The 23,736-nt window shown below is 44.9% G+C and overlaps 1 protein-coding gene across 4 annotated transcripts in view; it reads left to right on the top strand.

Annotated features, from left to right (window-relative positions):
- The window catches only part of PHF20L1 (PHD finger protein 20 like 1), an 813,558-nt gene that overhangs the window by 352,566 nt on the left and 437,256 nt on the right, over nucleotides 1-23,736 (top strand). For all 4 annotated transcript variants that reach the window (XM_078686744.1, XM_078686740.1, XM_078686743.1 and 1 more), the window contains one exon: nucleotides 10,851-11,138. In XM_078686744.1, the coding sequence (XP_078542870.1) occupies nucleotides 10,851-11,138 (288 nt within the window). The remainder of the gene's footprint in view (nucleotides 1-10,850; nucleotides 11,139-23,736) is intronic.

The following is a 23,736-nucleotide window of genomic DNA, read 5'->3' as shown; positions in this document are numbered from 1 at the left end:
AGATCTCTAAACTGGTTCCCCTACGAAGCAAGAATACAGCTAAAGATTGCCTGTTTGACGCACAAAGCCCTCCATTTCAAAAACCCCGTTATGTGGCTCAAAAGCTAGTACTGTCTGGAGGGGTTAGACCATCAAGACGTGCAAATTCTCTCCTCTTGCAACCTCAGACTTTTCACAAAAAGAGAACGAGGCACAAAGCTTTCTCTGGCTCAGCCCCAAATATCTGGAACTCTCTCCCACCGGAAGTTCACAGAATCTCCTCCACGGCTGCCTTTAAACATGAAGTAAAAATAATCCTAATGAACAAGTTCTTGCCTTAAATGGTCATGGCTCATCGGTTTTCTCCCTCTGACTACGTTGTTTTTGGTCTAACAACTGTGAAGCTCAGGGTTGTCTGCTATACCATATTATGTAATGTTTGTTCGCCTCGTAGTACACAATGGTATTTGCTAAATATGATATTCTCTGTTACCCCCTTTGCCATTTTCCCTTTACTATGTTCTTCCCTTCGAAAATGTGAAGCGCTCCGATACCCTTCGGGGTCATGTTCATTCTATACAAAACGGAATAAATAAATACACCCTCTATTATGCCACCCTCCAGTGGGAGGGGGCATAGACCCAGTACCGATTGTAGGGGTTTCCCCATCTTCAAGATGGTGAGGATTGAAAGATGTTCTTTACCTCGCCTCCCCCCACCTTAAGGGTGGGGTTGGCAGAGGTGGGCACATCTCCTTTTTTCCAGAGTTTTTCACACTGGTTTCCCCACCCAAAGTGGGTGTGTGAGCCAGAGGCCGCCATCTACTGCTAGCAGCAGAGGCTGGGGGGATCGCATTACAAAGGCATCAGGCCTTTGAAGCTTCCCTCTTCGAGCACTGGCCCATCCTGAGGGGGGAGGTGTGACACCTCTGCCTAGGATGTGCATTGTTTCTAGTCTCAGAGAGCAGGGGCTCTCTACCCATGGGTCCATAAATATGTCTGATGGTAGCTGGCTGCCTACAGCCGTTCCGAGACCACACCAGGGTTGGCAGGTTTTCAGAGGGCACCTCTGACATGGCACTATAAATCCCATACTGGCTTCAGTGTGGATTTATTGAAATTAGTAGTTTGGGGCCAAACACTCCTGTGCTCATTGAAACTATCATGGTGCTGTGGAACTTGAGTTGTCGAGTACCAGCTCATGTACTCTCTGTGGCTTTCCTGGCACTTACAATATTGGGGAATGTACCTCAATATTTGTGGGGCATATCTGCTCATATAGATATGCTCTCACCTGTGGTATAGTGCACCCTGCCTTAGGACAGTGAGGCCTGCTAAAGTGGTGATTTAACTATGCCTTCAGGCAGTGTTGGCTGGCATGGCACCTCACTGGGGCATGCGAGCTACAAGGGCAGTGGCATGGTACTAGTGAGGGGGAGTGCCCAGGGGACCCTCTTCAGCTTTCAGTCCCTAGGTACCCAGGGTACCATTTTCCAGGGACTTTCTGGGAGTAGAAGTACCAATAGTGGATTTGTTTTTAGGGAAGAAGCACTGGCACTACACCAAGAGGCTCCTTTCGACGCACCAGCTACAAGAAAGGATATAAATTCGCCACTACAGATGCCTCCACTTTTCAACCAAAGTAGGGCCAATCCACCTCCAGTAAGGGTTATTTCACAGGTTCCTTCAGAGGTAGTAATAACGAAGACAGGGGCGTAGGAAACTTGCTCTGTATAAACTATACCAAAGTAAGGTATGGTGTGCACAGATTTCAGGGAGTACACAGAGATATAGCACAGGCTAAACTAGACAAGTACTAACAGCTCTCTATGTGGTAGTGTTGGGGAGCAGTTAGGCTTATCCAGAGGTTGTGTTAACCATTTATTTTATTCACTCACTCAAGGCTGATGGCACACACTCATCTCTCACAGTTTGGACTGTGATGCGTCTGCTAGGGATGATGGCCTCTTGTATTACCATAATCCTCCATGCGAGGTTACATATGTGCCCACTGTAACAATATTGAGCTCGCCATTGGTCTTAATCACAGGGTTACCTTGAAGATCTAGTGTTGCTAGCCCGCTACACTCACTGTTATCTGCAGTGGTGGAATACCAGCAACCCGATAAAGGGGCAGTCTTTTCTTGACTCTGTTCTTCACGTCACTCTCACAACAGGCTCATCGGAGATGGGTTGGGATGCCCATCTACATGACCTCACAGTACAAGGTCTCTGGGAGGCCATACATAAATCCTAGCATATCAAATACTTGGAGCTTCAGGCAATTTCCCAGCCTCAAAAGGTTTCCTTTTTCACCACTCTCAAAAGGTTGTCCTAGTCCGGACAGACAATATGATAGTCCTGTATTATTTCCAAAAGTAGGGCGGGGATGGTTTTAACTTTCACAACTGTCGCAGAACATATGCAACTAAGTACTTCATCACAACATTCACCTCTTGGCGGAGTATCTGCCGGGAATCGATGACGATTTTGCAGACCTGCTCAGGAAGATGCAGCAACAGACTCACGGGTGGGAACCCCAAAGTCTTCCTTCCCTACTTTCAAAAGTAGGGTTTTCCTCAAAAAGACCGTTTTACCACAGCTGAAAACATCAAATGCCCAAGCTTCACCGCCAGGTACCCACACCCACTATCCATGGGCAACGCACAATAGATGAGTTGGTCAGAGATATTTAGCTACATTTTTCCACCTCTCCCTCTCATTCCATTTCTGGTTCGGAGACTCAGACAGACGTCTCTCACCGTGATCCTGGTAGCTCCCTCTTGAGCATGGTTCACAACACTACTAGACCTTTCAGTAGTTCCACACAAGAAACTCCCCAACATGCTGGACCTTCTCGCTCAAAATGAAGAACAGATCAGACATCTGGACACCAAAACTTTCAATCTAGCAGTTTGTCTCCTGAGGAACTAGAGTTTGGCTATCTTGACTTACCACAAGAATTCATGGACATTCTTACGCAAGCGCGTAAGCGCGTAAGCCAGCTATTAGAGCATGCTATGCTGCAAAATTGAAACGTTTCATTTATTATTGCCAACCTAAACAGATTGACCCTATTAAAACCACTGTCCAAAACATTATCTGCTACTTGCTTCATCTGTGAAAGTCAAATTTAGCCTAAACTGCCATTAAATTACACCTGACTGACCAGAGATGTGCACACTTACCACTCAGCTCGGTCGCTCCCTCTCTCCCCTTCCTCCCTGTCTGCGCGCACGCAGGCACACAGGACAAGAGATATGCTTGTGTTTTCTTCCATTAAACGCCACTACAGGTCAACAGGTATGCACACGCGGTCGCTCCCTGTCTCCCTCCCTCCCTGTCTGCGCACACGCAGGACAAGAGCTATGCACGCATCCTGCCTGATAACTGCGCTGCGGCGATGAATGGTATAGTGGAGCAGAAGTTTTGTGCGCGAGGCAGGCGATAGCTTTGCGAGAATGGAGGCAATAGGCGACAGCAGTGCGAGGATGGAGGCAGCAGGCGACAGCGAGGGGCGCGCGGAGAGAAACAAGTGACAGACGGACTCAACTCTGAAGTGCCCTGCGGGACTGTGAGTAGCTTGTAGCGTGGCTTCGGCGGCACGCGAGGCCCTAGAAACTTAACATTAATTGGCTTTTGGGCGTGGGTCTCTGGGTAGCCGGAATGCTGATTGTCCCTAAGGACTGCCTACAGCTGGATTGTGTGCTGGAGACTATGGCCTGGACCCCTAAGCTGTGGATTTAATTGGCTGCGTGGAACTTGGACCCCACTGACAGCAGAAGCGAGTGGCCCAGTACGCGGGTACAAAGCAGCTGATTGGCATCTGGGTGAGCGAGCATCGGAGCAGGTGATAAATGGCTGCAGATTGCGCGGGGTCTCAGAGATTTGCTGTTGTAAGTTTGGGATCCATTACTGGAGGAGCGTCTGAGGGAAAGCGAGTCGGTCACGGGAGGATCCGGTTTGCTGCTTGCTGGGCGGGGACCCTACTTGCAGAATGAGGAATGCAGAGAGCCTAGAAGCCACTTGGGCCCTGCCTATGCTTCCGCTGAAGGTGCCCATGCCGTTCCCGGGGAGCTGGAGGAACGCTTCGGACTTGTACAGGTGAGATGAGGGGGAGAGAGGAGCTTGAGGTACTAGTTTAGACGTGGTGGGCATTGATTTGTTGCGCCTGTCAGAACGACTCTGGTGGCCCTGTGTAAAAGTATCTGACCATCATTTAGCCCTAATGTCTGTACCGCAAATTACAATTTTCCATGTGTCAGATTATGTATTGCTTCAGTGCTTGTCAGTGGAAACTTTGAGCACAATGATAGCCCTCCTATGTAGTGGTGTTAATATTTGGATTCTGGACTCCCTCAGCGATGCTACTGGTGTCCAAGATGCACCTCCCCCTTTCATTTGTTTGGGGTACATGTGGCTGATGTGTCTGGGGTCAAGGCCCCTCTGTTATGTTGCATTTGTTTGCGGCCCAGGTCCCCTCTCATAGTTTGTTTTGGTGCATAACCCTCTCTCCTTCATTTGGCATGATTGTCACTCTCTACAGTGCCTGTTTGACCTCAAAGTGCAATCCCCTACGATGCTGCTTTTGTTTGGGAATGCGGTTCTTTGGGGTGCTCCGTGTATTTGAAATACAGGGTTTCTCTGTTTGGGGCCAAGGGCCCCACTGGTGCTGCGGTTTGTGCTTGGCTGTAAAGCCTTCAGTTAGTGGCAGAACGTGAAATTACTGGCGTCTCTGCAGAATGTGAAGAAGGTCCCCTGAAGCTCTAGTGTCTTACAGATATTGATTGCCATACGGTTGGATGGAGTGGGGCCCCCTGAAGGGTTGTCCCCGCACCTTAGGGGCTGCAGAGGCCTGCGTTATGCCACTGCCTTTTATCCGTTGATGGGGGTGAAGGTCCCCTCTATGGTGTTGCTTGGGTGGACATTCTTTTCTCTTTTTGTCAGGGATGCTGGCCCCCCTGCAGTTCTGCTTGTGTTTAAGGTGCATCCACCTACAATGCTACCTCTTGTCTGTTGTGTAGGTCCCCTCTGTTGCTTCTGTTTGGAGTGCAAATTCTACTCCGTTGTTTGGGGTACAAGTCTTCTCCTTCAGAGCTGTTTAGGATTGGCGTTAATGGCAGTCCTCAGCATGTTTTTTGACTGGTGCAGTTCTGAAGCTAGGTTTGCACGCCACCTGCTGCACACACATGTTCAAATCATGTTTGAAGAGATTGGCACCTGTGTGTCTGTCTACAACAATGCTACTCAAAGTACGGCCCGGAGGCTGAATACAGCCCTCCAGACTTTTGCATGCAGCCCCCGGGTCAACATCAGCACTGGGCTGTGGTTTACGCAACTCTGCACTAAATATGAAAAAAAATCAATAATCAGACAATTATTTATGAATGAATGAATATAAGCTTTATAAAGCGCAAACTTAGCCCAGGGGCATCAGTGCGCTGCGGATAGGGATCATGATCAAGGGTGTCCATCGATAGAGGGCTTAAAGATTCGTATTGGTAAAGAGCCAAGTCTTCAAGGCCTTACAGAATGAGGAATGAGTTTCCTGAATCGAAATTGAAAGAGGAAGGGAGTTCTACAAATTGGCCGCAGCCAGCGAAAAGGACCTCCTACCCCCCCACCTTCCCCCCCTCTCCTCTAGATTTCCTGAATCTAGTTGCAGTCACCAAATTCTTGCTGGAAGATCTTAACTGCTTACCAGGGGTATATCTCCAAAACTGTGTTTAAATGCATTCTGAACCCATATTGTAAAAGGCCTTGTGCACCAAACACAGCTTTAAACACAGTTCCCCGACCCAGAGGAAGCCAGTGAAGGCTCCTGATGGTAGCCGCAACAGAGTGGAATTTAGGAAGGTCCATCACCAGCCTGGCAGCAGCATTCTGCGCAAGTTTGAGTCGGTGTAAGAGACCCTTATTTATACCTACGTAAAGGGCATTGCAGTAATCTAATCTGGACAACACAAGGGCCATCACTGCATGTTTTCATGTGGAGAGGGACAGAAATTGGTTAATTGTGTGTCCTGCACTGCTTAACTTTAAGAAACCTTTATTTTTGTAGACTTTTTTTAAAGTGATAATTTTTATACATGAATATAGAAACATTAATTCTTCCTCCTACTCTGACACCAATGCTAAGAGGAAAGTCAGTTATGTGCACTCTTTGAGTGGCCTCGGTTCCTATTAAACATGAACAGTATAAAAGTTTATTAAATTGAACACAGGAAAGTTTTGTATGGTGCACATTCTGAAGTCCTGTATTTTGAGGTCCTTGTGTATGTGATAATGAAGAAAGAGGAGGGAAAGTAAAATAACAAAATTGTGTGATCCTAGGCAATTGTTTTTTTATACTAAATTTTATTGTTTTGAAAAAGGCGAAACAGATCAGCATAAGCACAGAAGACAGTGAATCATAGACCTTTACAGGAGCATTACATCCCACAGTTTCCAGCCCCATAAGGTGTACACAGACACATTAATTAATCCCTAGGCAATTGTTTTAAGTGGGAAAGCCTGGATTAATCCTAGGTTTTCTGGTTTCACATTCACAGCCATTATAAGTATATGCTTTGCTTCCCCTACACCCAGCTTATCACCAACACGCCCCCCAACTCCCGCCCGGCACTCTACTGGCATCAAGGCAGCCCTTGGGCACATCACAGAACACACTTTTTGGCCCCTGGGAAAATGTTTGTGAGTACCTATGGTCTTGAAAATAGTCTGTGCTGCTCTAAGTAACGGCCACGTACTAGATAATGGCGACTGCTCAATAAGTTGAAAGCCAAAATATCAACACAAACTCCAGTATTTTGTAAATGGCCTTATACGTTAATGTTTTTGTAGCTTACCAACTAAAATATCCATATTTCATCTTGCAGGCATCACTGTTGCTTTAAGTCTACAATCTGCATAGGATTTTCTCTTTCTTTGTTTTTGCAATTTTGTCATTAAAGCGACCACACAGGGCCAGCACATGTTGATTTCTCCATCCCCTTTCATACAGCAAGTAGGGAAAGCCTCTGTTTCGGTGCAGTAAGGTGCCTTCAAGATCTAAGATTCATTGACAAAGGTGCATGTGAATAGCAGCACTTAGATGTAAAGAAATTGACGGCAGCAAGACTGGGATATGACATCAGGAGATATAGTAGGTCTATGAGTGACCACAGTAGGATCATCAGGATGCTCACCTGGAATATCATCGAAGTGAGAATGAAATTTACTTTGCTTCTGCTGTACTGTACCTGTCCTATGAAGAAGCAACACTTGCACTGCTGTCACTTGATTTGTATATGTCCTGTGATGGGGAAAGCTCTTGCTGCTGCTCTTCGATGTACCTTGCCGCTGAAGCACTAAAGCTTACACTGTTTCGGCCCAGCATGTGCCTGTTCTATGAGGAAGTGTTGTATCCACTATTGTTGGCACATTAATTAAAAAAGAAATTATATATTGCGTGCACTGCATAACATACCCTATGATTCAGGGACTGCTCCACAAAATTTGATGTGAGAGATAACAAGGCTAGTCGAGAGGAAGGTGCCTGACACGTGGGGCAATATTCGGACGCTGAAGCATGGTGGCAGAAAGGAAAGTCCACGTCCATAGTTCACCCCTTCTGCTGTGAATATTGTAGAAGGTAGAAAAGGTTTGTCAACTTGACAGACAAATGCTTTTTTTGGTAAAAGTGCCACATACCGCGGGTTCACTTCAATAGCGGTCACAGACCTTTCTTTAGACACGGCTCGTCTAAAGAAAGGGGCATGGCCTTTATTAGTGTAAAAGCGCAGCATAGGGAGCTTGTAATCAAAAAATATTTGCAATGCAATAGGTCTCACATTTGCGAGAATTCAAGCCATGCTAATAGCTTAAACTCTCGTAAATGCGAGACCTATTGCATTGCAAATGCTTGCTCAAAGTACCGGTTATTAAAGCTTTTATGGAAGGTCTAAAAAGAGTTATCCGTCCTAAGATTCCTGTGGCTCCCTCTTGGAACTTCAATGTTGTTCTAACCATGCTCCTGGGTCCTCCATTTGAGCCTCTTCACTCATGCCCGCTACAATTTATTTCATGGAAAGTGTCATTCTTGGTTGCAATCCCTTCCCTCAGGCGTGTTAGTGAGCTCTAGGCTTTAACCTTACAAATACAATTTTTTCAAATACATAAAGAAAAGCTGGTTCTTCGTACTAATCCTACAGTTCTGCCTAAGGTGGTTTCTCAATTTCATCTTAATCAGTCTGTTGAGTTCCCAGTTTTTCCCTAACCCGGATTCTCTAGCGGAAAGATCTCTCCTTACCCTAGATGTTAAGAGTTCTTATGTTCTATACTGATAGAACTAAAACTATCAGAAAAACAAAACAACTTTTTGTGGCCTTTTCTCCGCCTCATAAAGGCATATCCAAATCAGGCATAGCCAGTTAGATAGTTGAATGTATTCAAACTTGGTACACTAAAGCCAAAAGACCTTTACCCATTATTCCCACAGCGCATTCTACTCGTAAACAGGGAGCTAATATGGCTTTTTAAAAAAATTTTTAGAAAATATTCTCTTAGCTGACATTTGAAAGACAGCTACGTGGTCTATCCCACACACATTTACCAAACACTATTGTGTGGATATTTTCATACGTCAACAGCCCAGTCTAGGCCAGGCAGTGCTTCATACTGTTTTTCAAACTACTGCAACTCCCACAGAATAGCCACTGTTTTATAGTCTATGCAGGGCATGTGTGTCTACAGCCACACATGCCATCAAACGGATTATATTACTCACCCTGTAAGCATCTGTTTGTGGCATGTGCTGTAGATTCACATGCACCCCCCCTCCTCCCTGGACGTCTGAGGCCGTTGTCATATTTCATATTTAGGTGATACATTTCACATTTAGCATGGACATCATCATTCTTACACTCTTTCTACACTTTTCTCACCCTCCTACGGGAAAGCAATCTAACAAATTAGTTGATGCCCATGTGCACTGTTACCAAGAAGGAGTCACTTAATCTTGTGTCTCGAAAACCTTCTTCAAAGAAAACCAACTTGCACAACTCTGAATCCAACTCTAGATGGCAGGAGTTTGCATAGCATGTCAATCTGCAGCACTACATGCCCCAAACAGATTCTTACAGGGTAAGTAACATACTCCTTTCTGCTAGTTCTCCCCTTTGAAAATTAAATTTTTAAAGCGCTCTGAGGCCTTACCTAGACCAGGGAAGACACTTGCATAAAGTAGAGTAAATAGGAAAATATGGCAGTAATTTTGAAACTTCATTGGCTAGTCATCAGAATATTCGGTCATGTTTAAAATTAAAGATTTCTTGAGAGAACACAGCAGAAAGTTCACAGAAATGACCGTGTATTAGCCTCTTACAAATTTAAAAAGTGGGAGTGGGGGTTGGCCAGTGCAAAAGGGTATCATGTTTTAGTGGAAGAGTAATTGAACTTGTAAAAGGTAGGTTCATTATCCGCATAAGTTGTTCCTTTTTCTGGGTCATAGAACAGTCTGATATTGTTGGGTTGATGCCGGGGAAGAAGTACCTATTTATTTATTTATTCACTCATAGAGCGCACAAATCACCCCATAAGGGTATCTCAGCGCTTAGGACACATAAGCGAACGAAGGAGACTAGTTAGAAGAGCGATGTTTTCAACAGTTTCCTAAAGGCCATGTAGTCTGTACATTGTCGTAGGCGAATGGGGAGATAATTCCATAGGCGAGGGCCAAGATGGTAAATGGCCTTACCCCCTTGTTGAGATTTTCTAATGCGTGGGACAAGAATCAGGGCTTTGTCACCGGAACAGAGGGGTCTATGAGGCACTTAGTTAACATATTTGTCATTGAGATAACTAGGGCCTAATCTGTATACAGCTTTATAGGCCATACCGCAGATTTTGAAATGAATCCTTTTTCGTATGGGTAGCCAATGTAACTTCTTAAGCAAAGGGAGGGAGGTTGTTCTAGGGGGGGCATTGGCCACTAGGCGAGCCGGGGTGTTTTGGACCACCTGCCATATATTTATGTCCCTTTCATTGGCTGAGATCAACAGCGCATTACAGTAGTCTAAGCGGCTTAAAATTTGTGCCTGAATCAAGGTTTTTCTCGAAGACAGTGGTAGGAAAGGGAATACTCTTCTGAGCATGCTAAGGCTGTGGAAGCAGGCTCCGATGGTAGAGGAGACATGATCTCTCAAGGTGAGTTTTTGGTCGACGGACTCCAAGGTTTTTCACCACTGATTTAAGGCAAGGGGTGGGGCCCAGTCCTCTGGCTTCCAAGTAGGTGACCATACCATGGTGACATCGCCAAAAAGCATTATCTCTGACTTGGTAGCGTTTAGTTGGCGAAAGTTTCTTTTCATCCATTCCGCTATAGATTTCATTCCTTCACAAAAGATGGTTTGGAAATTAAGGTAGGATTTGTCCAGTGGAAGGAGTAGCTGGGTATCATCCGCATAAAATATGGGGATGAAGCCCAGTTTTCTCAACAGTCTCCTATATACAAAAAAAGAATAATAGAGTAGAGATAGTAACCACGTATAAAAGGTATTTCGAAAATTGACAGTCAATCAGGTAACGGCTGTAGCTTGCTGTGCCATGAGCTGCTGGGATATAAGGCTCATGTGTTCTTTGTTGGTGTTTTTATCAACAAGGTAGCTATAAATAAATATATTGTCTAAATGTGCCCAAACTTTAGAAGGCCAGACAGTGTCTCAAATATTGATGTTTGTTTGGCGATTACTGATTGGATTGCTAATTCATTCATTGCTTTTGTGGCCAAAATTGCTCCATAGAGTTCAACACATCTGGCATTTGTTTGGTAGAAAAATGAAACCTCTTTTCCATATATGAAAATTTTGACTTTTTTTTTTATTGTTGTTACAGTTGTGAATTCCAAAAGGACAGAATGTGTGACGTCTCCGAAAGAACCTCTTGTAGATTTGGACCACAACAAGTTTAAATGTAGTGTCCCTGCTTGCTCGAAGGCATTTCGCAAAGCAAAACTCCTAGATTACCATGTAAAGTATTATCACAGTGCAGAAAAAGAGATTGAGCCTGAAACTGTTTCACCAGAAAGCATAATGCGAACTCGTGCTACCTCTGCCACAGTGCCAGCCTCCACTCTAGAGCATCTGGAAGACAAGAGACCGCGTACTGTGTCCTCTTCCTCTTGTAAGTACAAGTAACTATCAACCATTACACCATGTTGCTGCACACTCCGAACATATATTGGAACATCTACGTTATTTGGCACTGCTTCCAGTCTCCCAAATCATTCTGAAACTTGCAGTATTAAGTATTCACAGGAGAAAACTATTAAAAGGGGAGCAGTAGTATATGGACAGGTCACAGTCATTGTGAAACCCTCATACTTTTCAACTCACATTTTCAATTTCTGCTCAGTTCTTGGAAATGTTATACACACTTCTCTTTTATGGGATCTCCATTGATAATTATAAGCACTGATTAGTCCTGCTCACATGCGGGGGTCATAAAAGCAGTTCTTTCAAAGTTTCTACTTCACCTCCGAAGAGGCCAAAAACATGTGACATTTTAATGCTTTGCATTTTTGCAGCCTTAAAAACAGACAATATTGCCAGTATATATGGAATTACTTTAAAAGTTAGAAGGAAAAATGGGTCATACCTTTAAAAATCGCTTAAATCAAAATTGAAAGTGGTCTTCTAAAAACATCCTTCAGAAACACTTTCTAAAGTAAGCTAAGGAATAATGCATAGCAATATATCTTGAATAGGCTGCAGCATTGAAACAGTGTAAACGGGACACTGCCCCTTTAGGATCTTCTAACGTCCAGTGTCTAATCATGCTTTGTAGGTGGTAAGTTACTCAGTTCTTTTTTCTGGTTCCTGCTGACAGGATCTTTTAGCAGAGCTCTGCCTTTTTTTTAAGGTTTGAACCTTTTTTCTATTACATTTAAAAGTAATTTCATAAACATTGGCAATATAGCCTGATTTTAAGGCTGCAAGAATTTAACATGTCAGAATGTCTGTCACATATGTTTCCTGGCCATTCCAAAGTAAGGCAAAGTAGATGTGACTTTGAAAGAACTGCTCTGGGATCCCCGCACTGGGGTGTGACGATTCAGTGCTTATGATCTCAGTGGAGATTTCTCTGAGAGAGAACTAGGAATACAGGTAAGAAACCATTCCTTCTTGCTTTTTGATAATAATCAGAGGTGATTTTTCATATATTTTCAGGGCGGGGTGCCAGACTATAATTTTTCTTTTCTTAAGGAACTATATTCTAGCCAGGAAACCAGACTCCCTACCACCTCAAATATTTAAAATGTTATGTTATAATCGAATACTGAGAACCATTTTGAGAAATACAAAGAAAGTGATCGGTCTAAAGTCCTCCGCATTGCCTATGATTCTCCACCTCCAAACTAATGTACATTTCTGCATAGGCATCTGCATTTTGTCCCTCGAGTATGATAGACGTTCACACGAGCTCAAGAAAGGCTTTTCTTTTTAAATTGACCTTGAAACATCATAGTTAATGCATTGGTGGAGGTGCCCAAAATGCAGCCACCTTTTGTCAGAGTATATTTTGTATGCTGTACCCAGACTACTTTGGACACATAGTCTTGCATGGCCTGGGAATAGGCTAGTGGAATATGTCGAGGCCATAGCCCTTTTAACCATTTAACTGCTCAGCGTTTCCAAAATCTAACATTCATGTCTGGATTTTCTATGAATGATGCCTGTGGTGAATCTGGTTTATTTGCATGGACCTGTGAGTGCTACAATCTGTGTATACCTTTTAGAAGACAAAAAGTCTTTTGTTGTACATTTGTGTGAAACTAACTGTTAAACCGGACATGCTTTTGATAGTGTTTCGCTAAACCTTTTGCTTTTTTCCTCAGGGGTTTTTGCGTATTCTCTTTTAGTGGCCTTAGGGCTCTTGGCACCTTCTCACTGTGAATGCAGTGTGAAAATGCCCGCACCCTTCATCCACATGTTAGGAAGTAGTGCTTACCTGATGTTTTTTTAAACATGCCTCAAGCCAACCATTGCAGGCCGTTGGTGCGCACTTGCAACTGTGATGATGTTAAACATGTCAAGCCAGGCCTATGTGTGCGCAATTGCACTTATGCTTAGCTTGGCCTTTGTAAACGACTGACCAACCCTGTGGGGACCTTTCACTATCACTAGGGCTCCCTTGGGTAAGTCTTAAGTGGTAAAGCAAGTGGTGGTAAAAGGCAGGGCAGCTACATCCATATGTTCCCTGCCCAGGTAGTGAAGAATACCCATTTGTGTTTTCACTACCTATGAGGTGTGCTCCTCCTATAGGTTAACATGGTGAATGGAGGAGATTACTCCAATCGGTAATAGTGACTTGCAGTAGAGCAGCCTCATAATGTTTCCTATCATTGGATTCACAATGACAAACCCTCTTCTGTGATAAAGAGGGATTTGTCATTAATAGCTTAGAAATGCTACTTCTAGGAAGTGGTACAAAAGGGGTGGTGATGGACGAAGAATCCGAACCAATCAAACACTCACACCCAGTCAACAGATCTGGGTTTAATCCATCACCGTTCTTTAGCCCACTCTGCCACCCCAGTTCAGACATGGCCATATGCAAATAAGTCTGACCCTGTGCCTCATGGGAACAGTCCAGCCCGAACTGCCAAGCCATGCCTTCCCTGGACCGGAAACAAGCTTCCGAGGACCGGTTTCTGGCATTTCAGCCGTCTTCAGCCTGGCTTGCTTGAATCCAGTGGCAAAGTGAGCAAGGGACTCACGTCTGAGCATACCCTGCCAACTTATGGCGAACAAAGTGGTACAAAAGGGGGTGGTGATGGACGGAGAATCCGAACCAATCAAACACTCACACCCAGTCAACAGATCTGGGTTTAATCCATCACCTTTCTTTAGCCCACTCTGCCACCCCAGTTACCCCAGTATTGGAACGTTCATAGATTCCCATGCTTTGTATCATTCCCCGTCGTCGGAATGGGCGTCTCGGTAACAAAAATACCATAGCTGTAGGTACAAAAGACCAAGGAAAAGGCCTAGGCCTCATTCCCGTTTGTAGCATATCACCCTCTTTGTGTAAAAGAGACCAAACTCAAGCCTCAGCCAATCAGAAGTGCCTCACCTCTTAGAACCTTCCTGAAGGAACCTCAGAGCCTCAGATTTTCTACCGCACGTTGTGCTTAGGGAGTCTCCTTTGAGCTCTGCTCAACTTCTACTTTCAGGAAAGATACTGTCTCCAGTGACAGTGAGGATGCAGCATCGATGTCTTCTTCAAGAAGGTCAGTGAAAAGGGGTAGGGGTTTCCCTTCACCTTCTATGGAAAGATCTTCCAAGGCCTCAAAAAAGACCCCCAGTGAGTCTGAGAGCCCAGGTCGCAGCAAATCTCCTCCCCGAGGTGTAAAGGAGAGGGTAGGACCAGATTCGCCTTCTAAAGGTGAGAAGACTGTCACAGCCTTAAAAAAACCTTCATCCCAATCTTCTGAGAGGAGTTCCAAGTCCTCAAAGACGTCAACGACGGAGGTTCCGTCGACGGAAAAATCGAAATCTGCATTGATGTCACCAACGATCCCGTCGACAGGGTAATCGTCGACGAAGGTTCTGTCGACAGCGGTTTCTTCACCGTCGACTGAGACGCCGCCGACGACTAAGCCGCCAACGGCGAAGACGCCGACGAGGGCGCCGCCGTCGAAGATGCCGCCGAAGGTGGTGACGACGAAGGTGCCGACGACGAAGGTACCGACGACACCAGTTTCAATCTCACCGTCGACGATGGTGTCGACGACGACGATGGTGTCGACGACGATGTCGACGATGGCGGTCTCGTCAACGAGGGCGACGACTTTGACAATGACAACGGCTGGCGTGTCGACCGTTTCCTCGTCGACGACTTCGACGACCCCGATCTCGTCGACGCGTATACAACCGTCGACGACAGAACCGTCGACGATCTTATCCTCTGAAAAGAGGATTACCATTTCTGTGACACGGATCACGCCGGAGGTTACTTCTCCGCAGACTATGTCTCCTCTGATGTCAACTATGCTTCTGCAAGAAGGAGATTCTCAGGAGGAGGACCAGGACTCATACAGCTATGCCGATAGTCCCTCCCAACTTCTAGTCAAATGCCAGGACACTGACTCTGAGGGCGACTACGGATGCGAGGATGTGGGCCATCATCAGTCGACCCAGTCGCAACATCATTGTGGTATATAAATAAATAATACCGGATCTATTTTTGTCTAGGCATAGCAATAACAGATAGCTCAATAAATAAGAGTCAAGATTCGAGGTAGTAGGAGTTTTTGCAGGTTTATTACAGCATAAAGGACAGGAGCGGGACAACCTGCATAGGAATAGGATGGCAGGGCCCAGCAGCTGCCGGGGCTGGATCTGGGATGAGCGCGCTAACATTTAATAACAATACACGATCATATATACTAAAACAGTTGCATTACAATACATACGATAGGCGGAGCAGTGGGTGTGGTCAATAGCAGTCGCGAAAGATAAGGGTGAAAGTAGGTGTAACAGAGGCGTATACATAGACATGTGATGCAAACGTAACAGAATATGTCATGAATGGGGCGGAAACATGGAGGGGGCTACCTAAGGAGCCGGGACCTCTGACCTAATGGTGCGCGCAAGCTGGCAATGACGTGTTACTAGGAGAAGCTGGGGGCTACGAACTCTGTGCTAGGAGCAGAGACTGAAGTCTGGAGAGTCAGGGCGACATGTACCTAAGCAGTATCTAGTATCTGATGTTTAGAGAACATGTTGATAGAATCCAAAAGTTATCGGGGTAAAGGCTAACAGACTCTAAGACAGGAGCATGCATTATTCTACATGTAGTGCGTGATGAAGAATATTAAATGACCACTAAATGCAGTATTTCTCTAACGTGGAGACGTAAAGGCTAGACAATGACGGAAACTATTGATGCGATTCAGTAGCTTTAGGAATGCAGAGAAGGAGGACTGAACTGATAACTGGAATCATAACATACTCTTGGCAGACTCAGAGGCAGAGCCAGGCTGAGCCGGGCACTGTGAGGCAGGAAGTAAGTGAAGGGTCAGGGATACAGGTGGGGGCTGTATCGCTCCTCAGCGAGGCTTCAGGAGACAGGAGCTGAATCTGGTGTCCAGGCCCTTTTGAGGCCTAGAAACGGGGACTTTACAATGGAATAACGTGCACACTGAGAAACGTGGCAACGTAGCTTTACATAGGCCTGATATTCGTAGTATTCACGAGAACTGGAAACTGACATACTAGAGGTGGATACAACTGTAATTGCGTCATTAATCGAACATGGGGAATACATATGCATATTAATCATGCACAGATAACATATGATGGAGGACGCGTAGGGACACAGAACATGGCAAAATTTACTTTTCCACATTCCCTCCTTGTCACTACGTTTCCATCAGGAAACATCAATATTCATGATACCATCTATCATTTCATACAGTATCATTTGCTCGTCTCGAATTTTCTTGGAACGGGATTTAGAACGGGGCTTGGGACTAGGAATACAAGAGGTAGCACAAATGCCGCAAATCGCAGGGCCACATTGTATACAGAGGCAGCAGCTGAATATGATCGCTACTGCAATACCTAGAAAGGACAAGACTTTCCATCCCCAAGCGGAAATTATATTCCAGAACCAACCGGACCATGTCCAGGTGCCTGGATCTTGGTGTAACAGATGGGCAATTTTATGGAGTCTGGTTATAGCTGAATAAACAGACGGCGCGTTATTAGGAATGAAAATGCAGCAACTAGATCCGATGACTCTACAGGCCCCGCCCCTATCGGCCAATATGACGTCAAGGACGAGACGATTCTGTAAAACGACAAATCTCATAGCAGATTGCTCTTCGGTTAAGTTACCTAGAGCAGAGGCAGTCTTATTGACTACTACTTCAAGGGTTCTGGTTAATCTACGAATTAGCTTACTATTCTGGATAGGTCCTATAAAGAAGAAGAAACCTCTATTGAAATCTGTATACTGTTCTAGAGCAGTTCCAGTATAATCGACAATGGGGGACTCCCTTCTATGTCTAATGTGTACTAGATGTGTGTTTCTATGATAATCAGATGGGGCTAGGAAAACAGGTGGCAGTAGGAAGGCAATGTAACAGGTTCCCTCCCAATCGAGGGGCAGACGAACATATGCGGTCTGACCACAAATAAAATAAGAATGACGTGAAGCTTTGAAAATAGATTTCCCACTGTCACTGTACTTGACAATAGTAGTACAATCGCTATGTCCTACATGTACGGAACCATTATTTCTAACACATAATTCGCCTTTGACTGGTAGTACTGAAATAGCAGGTAAGTCTGGAGTGGAATCAGACTGAACATTCAGGACCATGAAATTCGAAGAATAATTACCTAAATTGTAAACTTCGTTTTCTAGATCTAACCCTGTTCTGTGGGGAAGACCTTGCTTGTCTGGGAAACATGTACTGTTAAGAAAAGACATATCTGTTGAGGATGACGTTAACGTGGACCATGCTCCACACGAACCATTATGTGAAAATGGATAAGGAAAGAGTGGCAGAACTCCCTTAGGTGTCTGGAAAGGGGGGAGTCGACCACACACCCAACAATTTGTGGCATTGCTGGTCTGGTGTGAATAATGTAACATGCGGATAAAGGAATTGTTACGCATAGCGAGGCGGTAAGAGAGTTCATGAGGAGGCAGATCACTAAACGTGTGCTCTACTGTAGCATTAGAAGACTTATTTACATGAGGAACTGGAAAATACAGGTAAAATGCATAACTGGTGCAGGAAATCATAATACTGAGAAATAATATGAAACTTAGAAAAACGATACATCGGATTGAGTTTTGACTAACTCTCTCACTATGGGGGTCTATTTTATACATGTCAGAAACCGGTCTAACCGTTTCACCTAGGGGAGGACTTAGACAATCAAACTGGCTGACTTATTTTACTAGACCTTAACTTAAGCTTATACTCCTGTTGCGGAGTTTTCTCTAACAGGGAGGGTGCAGTATCATTGTCTTTTGCGGGACAGTCCTTAAGAATAGTACTTTGGCAGTCCTTTGAATCCTGGGAAACGTTCTTTGAGACTGGCTTCAATCCATAAAAATTTTTAATATGCGAAAGATGCACCCAACCTTTGCGTCCCTCCAACTTCACGGCTGTGCGGGTGGCCAGGAGGACCTGTCGGGGCTCCTTCCAGCGAGGCTCCAGCGGACTTGAGCGATCGAAATTTCGCACTAGGACCATGGATCCGGGAACGATTTCATGTGGTGCCACCTCGGTATTGTCTGGAAATGCGGCGGCAACCTGTGAACGACAAGAGTTGAGGGCAGACATCAAGGAAGCTAGGTAATCTGTCAGCATATTACTTGAAACATCGGTAATACTTCGGGGTCTAGGAGTACCCCACATGTTAGGGGGGCGGCCGAAAACGACCTCATACGGGGACAGACCTGATCTGGAATGTGCGACCATGCGCATATAGAACAGGGCAACTGGCAGAGCTACTAGCCAGTCCACACCTTTCTCTTGACATACTTTGGCAATGCGAATTTTCAGGGTCTGATTATGTCTCTCTACGAGACCGGCTGCTTCAGGATGGCGTACACAATGGAACTTCCACTGGTACCCTAACAAAAGGGACACGTGTTTCATGAGTTCAGATGAGAATGGCTGGCCGTTGTCAGAATATACGACTCTAGGGAGTCCGTAACGGGGGAAGAACTCACGAACCAACTGCTTGGCAGTGGTCGCGGCTGTGTAATCGGGGACTGGATATGCCTCCGTCCACCTGGACAAAGCGCATACAACTACAAGGACATACTTGAAACCTCGACATCGCTCCATCTGAATGTAATCCATCTGGAGGACTTCAAAAGGGTGGTCAGGGGGCTGGAATCCACCTTGTTCCACCGGGACACTTTTACCTGGATTAAACTGACAACATATCATACAGGTACGGACCTTCTGCTTGGCTGCAGCTCGTAAATGCTTGTTGAACCAAATATTCTGGATACTGTCTAACATGGCTTTTTCTCCTAAATGTGCTGGACTATGTGCGGTATTGATAATGACTTGAACCATAGAGTCGGGGAGAAACCAAGTGGCTTTACCCTTTGTTACCCATCCCTGATCTGTCTGGACCCCTCCTTGTTCGGACCATTTCTTGATTTCGTCGGGAGTAGCATGTAACTGGATATCTATGACATCTTGAGTAGGGTCTTTAACTGTCATACATGTAGTCGGATCTGGAGTGTGTGTCTGTGTCGGATTAACTGTAGTGTCTGGGGTCTGAGCTGTAAGCTTGGCTGTGCGATCTGCTAGATCATTACCTTGGGAAATAGTGTCAGTAACTTTCGTATGTGCTTTGCACTTCATGATAGCAATGGATGTCGGTAAATGTATGGCATCTAACAGAGCCTGAATAAGGAGACCATGCTGAATCTTGGTTCCATGAGAAGTCATGAAACCTCTGTCTTGCCAGAGCACTCCGAAGTCGTGTACAACTCCAAATGCGTAACGTGAATCGGTGTAAACATTAACTTTCAGGTTCTTGGCGTGTATGCAGGCTTGAGTCAGAGCAACTAGCTCCGCTGCTTGAGCAGACAGGGTGTCAATACGGTGTGTCTCTATAACGTCGGTGTCGGTAGTCACTGCATACGCGGCGACTAGTTCTCCTGTACTTGTTCTCATACATGAACCATCCACATAAAGTGTCAGGTCTGGATCTGGTAATGGAATATCTGTCAGGTCTTGTCTTGGCTTTGTCATGATGTTAACTACTTCCACACAGTCGTGTGTGGCAGAATTCGAAGTAACTGATGGTAACAATGTAGCAGGATTTAAAACGTTGCAGCGTCTGATTTCTATGTGTGGTTGGAACAGTGTCAATTCATAACCTGTTAAACGTGCAATTGTCAAGTGCTGAGTTTGTGTTCGGTTTAAAAGAACTTCCACGGAGTGTGGGACTTGTACTGTCAAGGAGTGTCCTAATACTATGGAATCACTTTGTCTGATAGCTAGTGCTGTGGCTGCAACTGACTTGAGGCACGCAGGCAGAGCCTGGGCTACAGGATCTAATGTGCTCGAAAAATAAGCACAGGGCTTGTATTGTCCTGCTTGATCTTGTGTGAGAACAGATAATGCTGTACCTTCGCGTTCTGTGACGAAAAGTGTAAAAGGCTTACTGTAGTTCGGTGTTGCTAGAACTGGAGCTTGACATAGGGCTTTCTTTAACTCATTGAAACTAAGTGTATGTTCAGATGTCCAAGGGAGGACAGTCGATACGGCTGCCTCCTGTGTCGTTAACTGTATCAGTGGCTTGGCCAGAAATGCATACTGAGGAATCCATTGTCTGCAATAAGAAGTAAGGCCGATAAAAGCACGTACCTCCTTCTGGGTCTTTGGCTGAGGAAGACTCGCTATTAACTGGATTCGGTCTGGTGTCAACTGCCTACCCCTCTTGGACAGTAAGTGTCCTAAGTAGACCACTTGCTGGACACAGAATTGAAGCTTCGAAGGGGACACCTTGTGTCCCATCTCGGCTAGGAAATACAAGACTGTAAGGGATGCTCGCTCGCAAGCACGTTCAGAACGGGCTGTGATCAGGAGATCATCGACATACTGGAGCAGGGCAGTGTCAGTTGGCATGTGAATGTTGTCTAGTTGTCTCTTGAGTGCTTGACTGTAAATGCTAGGACTTTCTGTGAAACCTTGAGGAGCTCGTGTGAACATATAGCTCCTTCCATTTAAACAAAATCCGAAAAGAAACTGGCTGTCTGGATGAATGGGGACACTGAAAAACGCGTTCTTGAGGTCTATGACAGTGAAAAATGAAGCTTCTGAATCAATGGCTGTCAATAGGGAAGAGATATCTGGGACAACTGGGTACTGGGGAATAATACATTTATTAAGCTCTCGGAGATCAATCACTAAACGATATACTGGAGGTGCATTCGGATCAGTACGTTTCATGACAGGAATGATCGGAGAATTGCATACATTGGAGTCAGTTTCTACAACTACTCCTTGAGCCATGAGCTCGTCAATAATTTTGGATAAGGCTGCTACAGCCTCAGGTGGCAATCTGTACTGTCTGATTCGTGGTAACACTACACCTGGCTTGAGAGTCACACGATGGGGTGTGATTTGCATATAACCAACATCAGTTGGACCTTGCGCCCATAGATGCTGCGGAACATTGGACAATCTGGGATCAAAATCTCGTAATACATAGTGACCCTTGAAGTCACGTAGGAACAATCGTATTCCCTCTGGGGAGCAGCATATGACTGCACCTAACTCTTTCAGTGTCTTAATGCCTAATAGATTTTCTGGACATGACTTAGTAAGTAACAGGTCAGTAGTGCGGGACAATGGACCTACTTCTAGAGTAACTGGCTTTGATATTTCATTTACAATAGGTTTTCCTGAAAATCCAAGGGAAACATTTCTTGAGCCTGAGAGCGGAGCCCCTGGAACTTCGGCGTGACTTATAGTGGTCCTACTTGCCCCTGTATCAATCAAAAACTTTCTGTCTTTCCCTAATACTTGACTATGAACATAGGGACCTTCTTGATCTACAGGTATCTCGATGAGAGGCAAGCCTACCTCCCTCTCTAGGCTGTTTCATGAATATGGCTGATACTCTGGATACTCAGACTGTGCATACTGGTACATCTGCTGTGTAACATGCTGTGTTGCAGCGATAGGCTGCGGAGCTGTAACTGTCTGTGGTGCAATCTGTGACTGAGGAGTCTGTGAAACTTGCTCTTGTCTAGGCGGACGTGGTCTTTCTTTAGTCTTACCGGTAGCTATGTTGTGTTTCAGAACTGCACACTCGTTTATAAAATGACCTGGCTGTTTACAATAATTGCAGTTTCCTTTAACGGGAGCTGCAGGATGACTGGCTTGATTCGGACCCCTTTTCTGACTGTCTTGAGGAACAGATTGTGCAACTAGTACTTTCATTTTCGTGTCTTTCATACGTTTTCTCTCATGTTCTTGCTCTTCTCTGATTCTATTCTGGTGGTATTGAAGCATCTGTAACATCTGGGACGGGGTATTAGCTTGCCAGGTACTTTCGACTTTCAAAACTCGGTTTTTAATTTGTGGACTTGAATTCTCGACTAATTTAGTAACAAAAAGATGAGGGTACGACTCGCTACTTGTCTTGAGGCCACTGTTTATGGTAAAACATTTCTCAAATCTGGAATAATAATCACTAATATCTTCATCTTGTTTCTGTTTACATGCTGAGATTGCATCCCAGTCTTCCTTTCTAGTTGTCAATAACCTAGGCAAAACTTGTATTAATAATTCTGGTAATTCTTTACATTTATCTCCAAGACCGGTACCTGGTACTCGTGCCTTGTCTTCGGCTTCTAGAACTGCCCAATCGATCTTTTTCTCTCCCACCTCCCATTCTTTTTCTTTGAGTTTCTCATATACCCCTGCGGGCAACAAGACTTTTAACATTTTAATGATGTCTGGATACGTGTATTCTCCCATACGGAGCATGTCTTTTAATTCTCGGTGGAACCCTGCTGGGTCTTTATCATGACAGGGAATTAATTTTTTCATCTCTAAAAGTTCCATCTTTGTGATAGGGGTGTAAACAAACACTCGTTGCATTTCACCACCCTCTGTCTTAACTGGATGTACTTCTCGTAACGGATTCTGTCTGTCTATGTAAAAGGGTTTACTTTCTGGGGGTGAGACATGAACAAAATGTGGGTTCAGAAACATACTATATTTGTGGCGCTGTTCTAGAATGACACTAATTAAATCGGTACCTAAACCTTTCCATCTATACTGGAGTAACTCGTTCAGGACATTGTGTAACGGACCTGGATCAGAATGTTGACCCTCATACAATGTAATGAGGTGCTGGGTCATATACATACCCACCAGTCGTTGCTCGGCTGGGGGCAATTTCAGGAACATTTGTGCCACTATTTCGTCTGGAAAAGTGGTAGAATCAGTAGTCCATCGGACTGCTGATCGGGCTAGTTCTTGTTCATGCATAGTACTTAACTCGCTATAACCGATTCGTGATTTCAGAATGTGATCGGTAGCTTGAAATACTTGTTCTAGAGAACCTTGTTCTGGTGCTGGATGATGTAAAACTGACTTGTGTTCTAGACGCAAATGGCGATCTGGAAATCTAGATTTTCCTACATACGCTATTCTGGCGGGATTCTCGTCCTCTACCTCTTCAGTATCAGAGTTACTTTCTTTCTCGCTTACTTGTGCTTCTTTGCGTTGTTCGTGTATCCTTATTATTTCTTTACGAATCTTCTTGTACATACTCTCTATACTACTGATGGTCTTATGCTTACCCTCGGCTATATTATCACTCCACCTTGTCAGGACTTTCATTTCGACTCGATCTTTGGTCGGATAATCTTGTTCCCTTATTAGACAATTAATCAGAAACTTTAATATCATGAGCTGGACTTCAACTTTTCTTTGGCACATGACGTCACTAATACTTTCTGGATCATTCCCTGTACGGATGAAACGATATATTCTGTCTAGATCTTCTTTCATATCTGGTAGGGTGACTAGATACTCGGTCACCTTTCTCACGCGTAATGAATATAAAACCATACTATCCTCGCCTGGGACTGGATCATAGCCACATTCGGTAAGGGCTTTTCTTATTTCTGCAACAGACTGATACCTGGGCGTACGCTGTGACGCTTGTGCATGTAATTCGGCTAACGTTAAACGCTTGTGTGGCGGCGGGGT

Source organism: Lissotriton helveticus, chromosome 4_1 (genome assembly GCF_964261635.1).
Source record: "Lissotriton helveticus chromosome 4_1, aLisHel1.1, whole genome shotgun sequence".
Lineage (NCBI taxonomy): Eukaryota > Metazoa > Chordata > Amphibia > Caudata > Salamandridae > Lissotriton > Lissotriton helveticus.
Note: the sequence above shows the minus strand (reverse complement) of the source record. Positions and strands in the feature narration are given on the sequence as shown.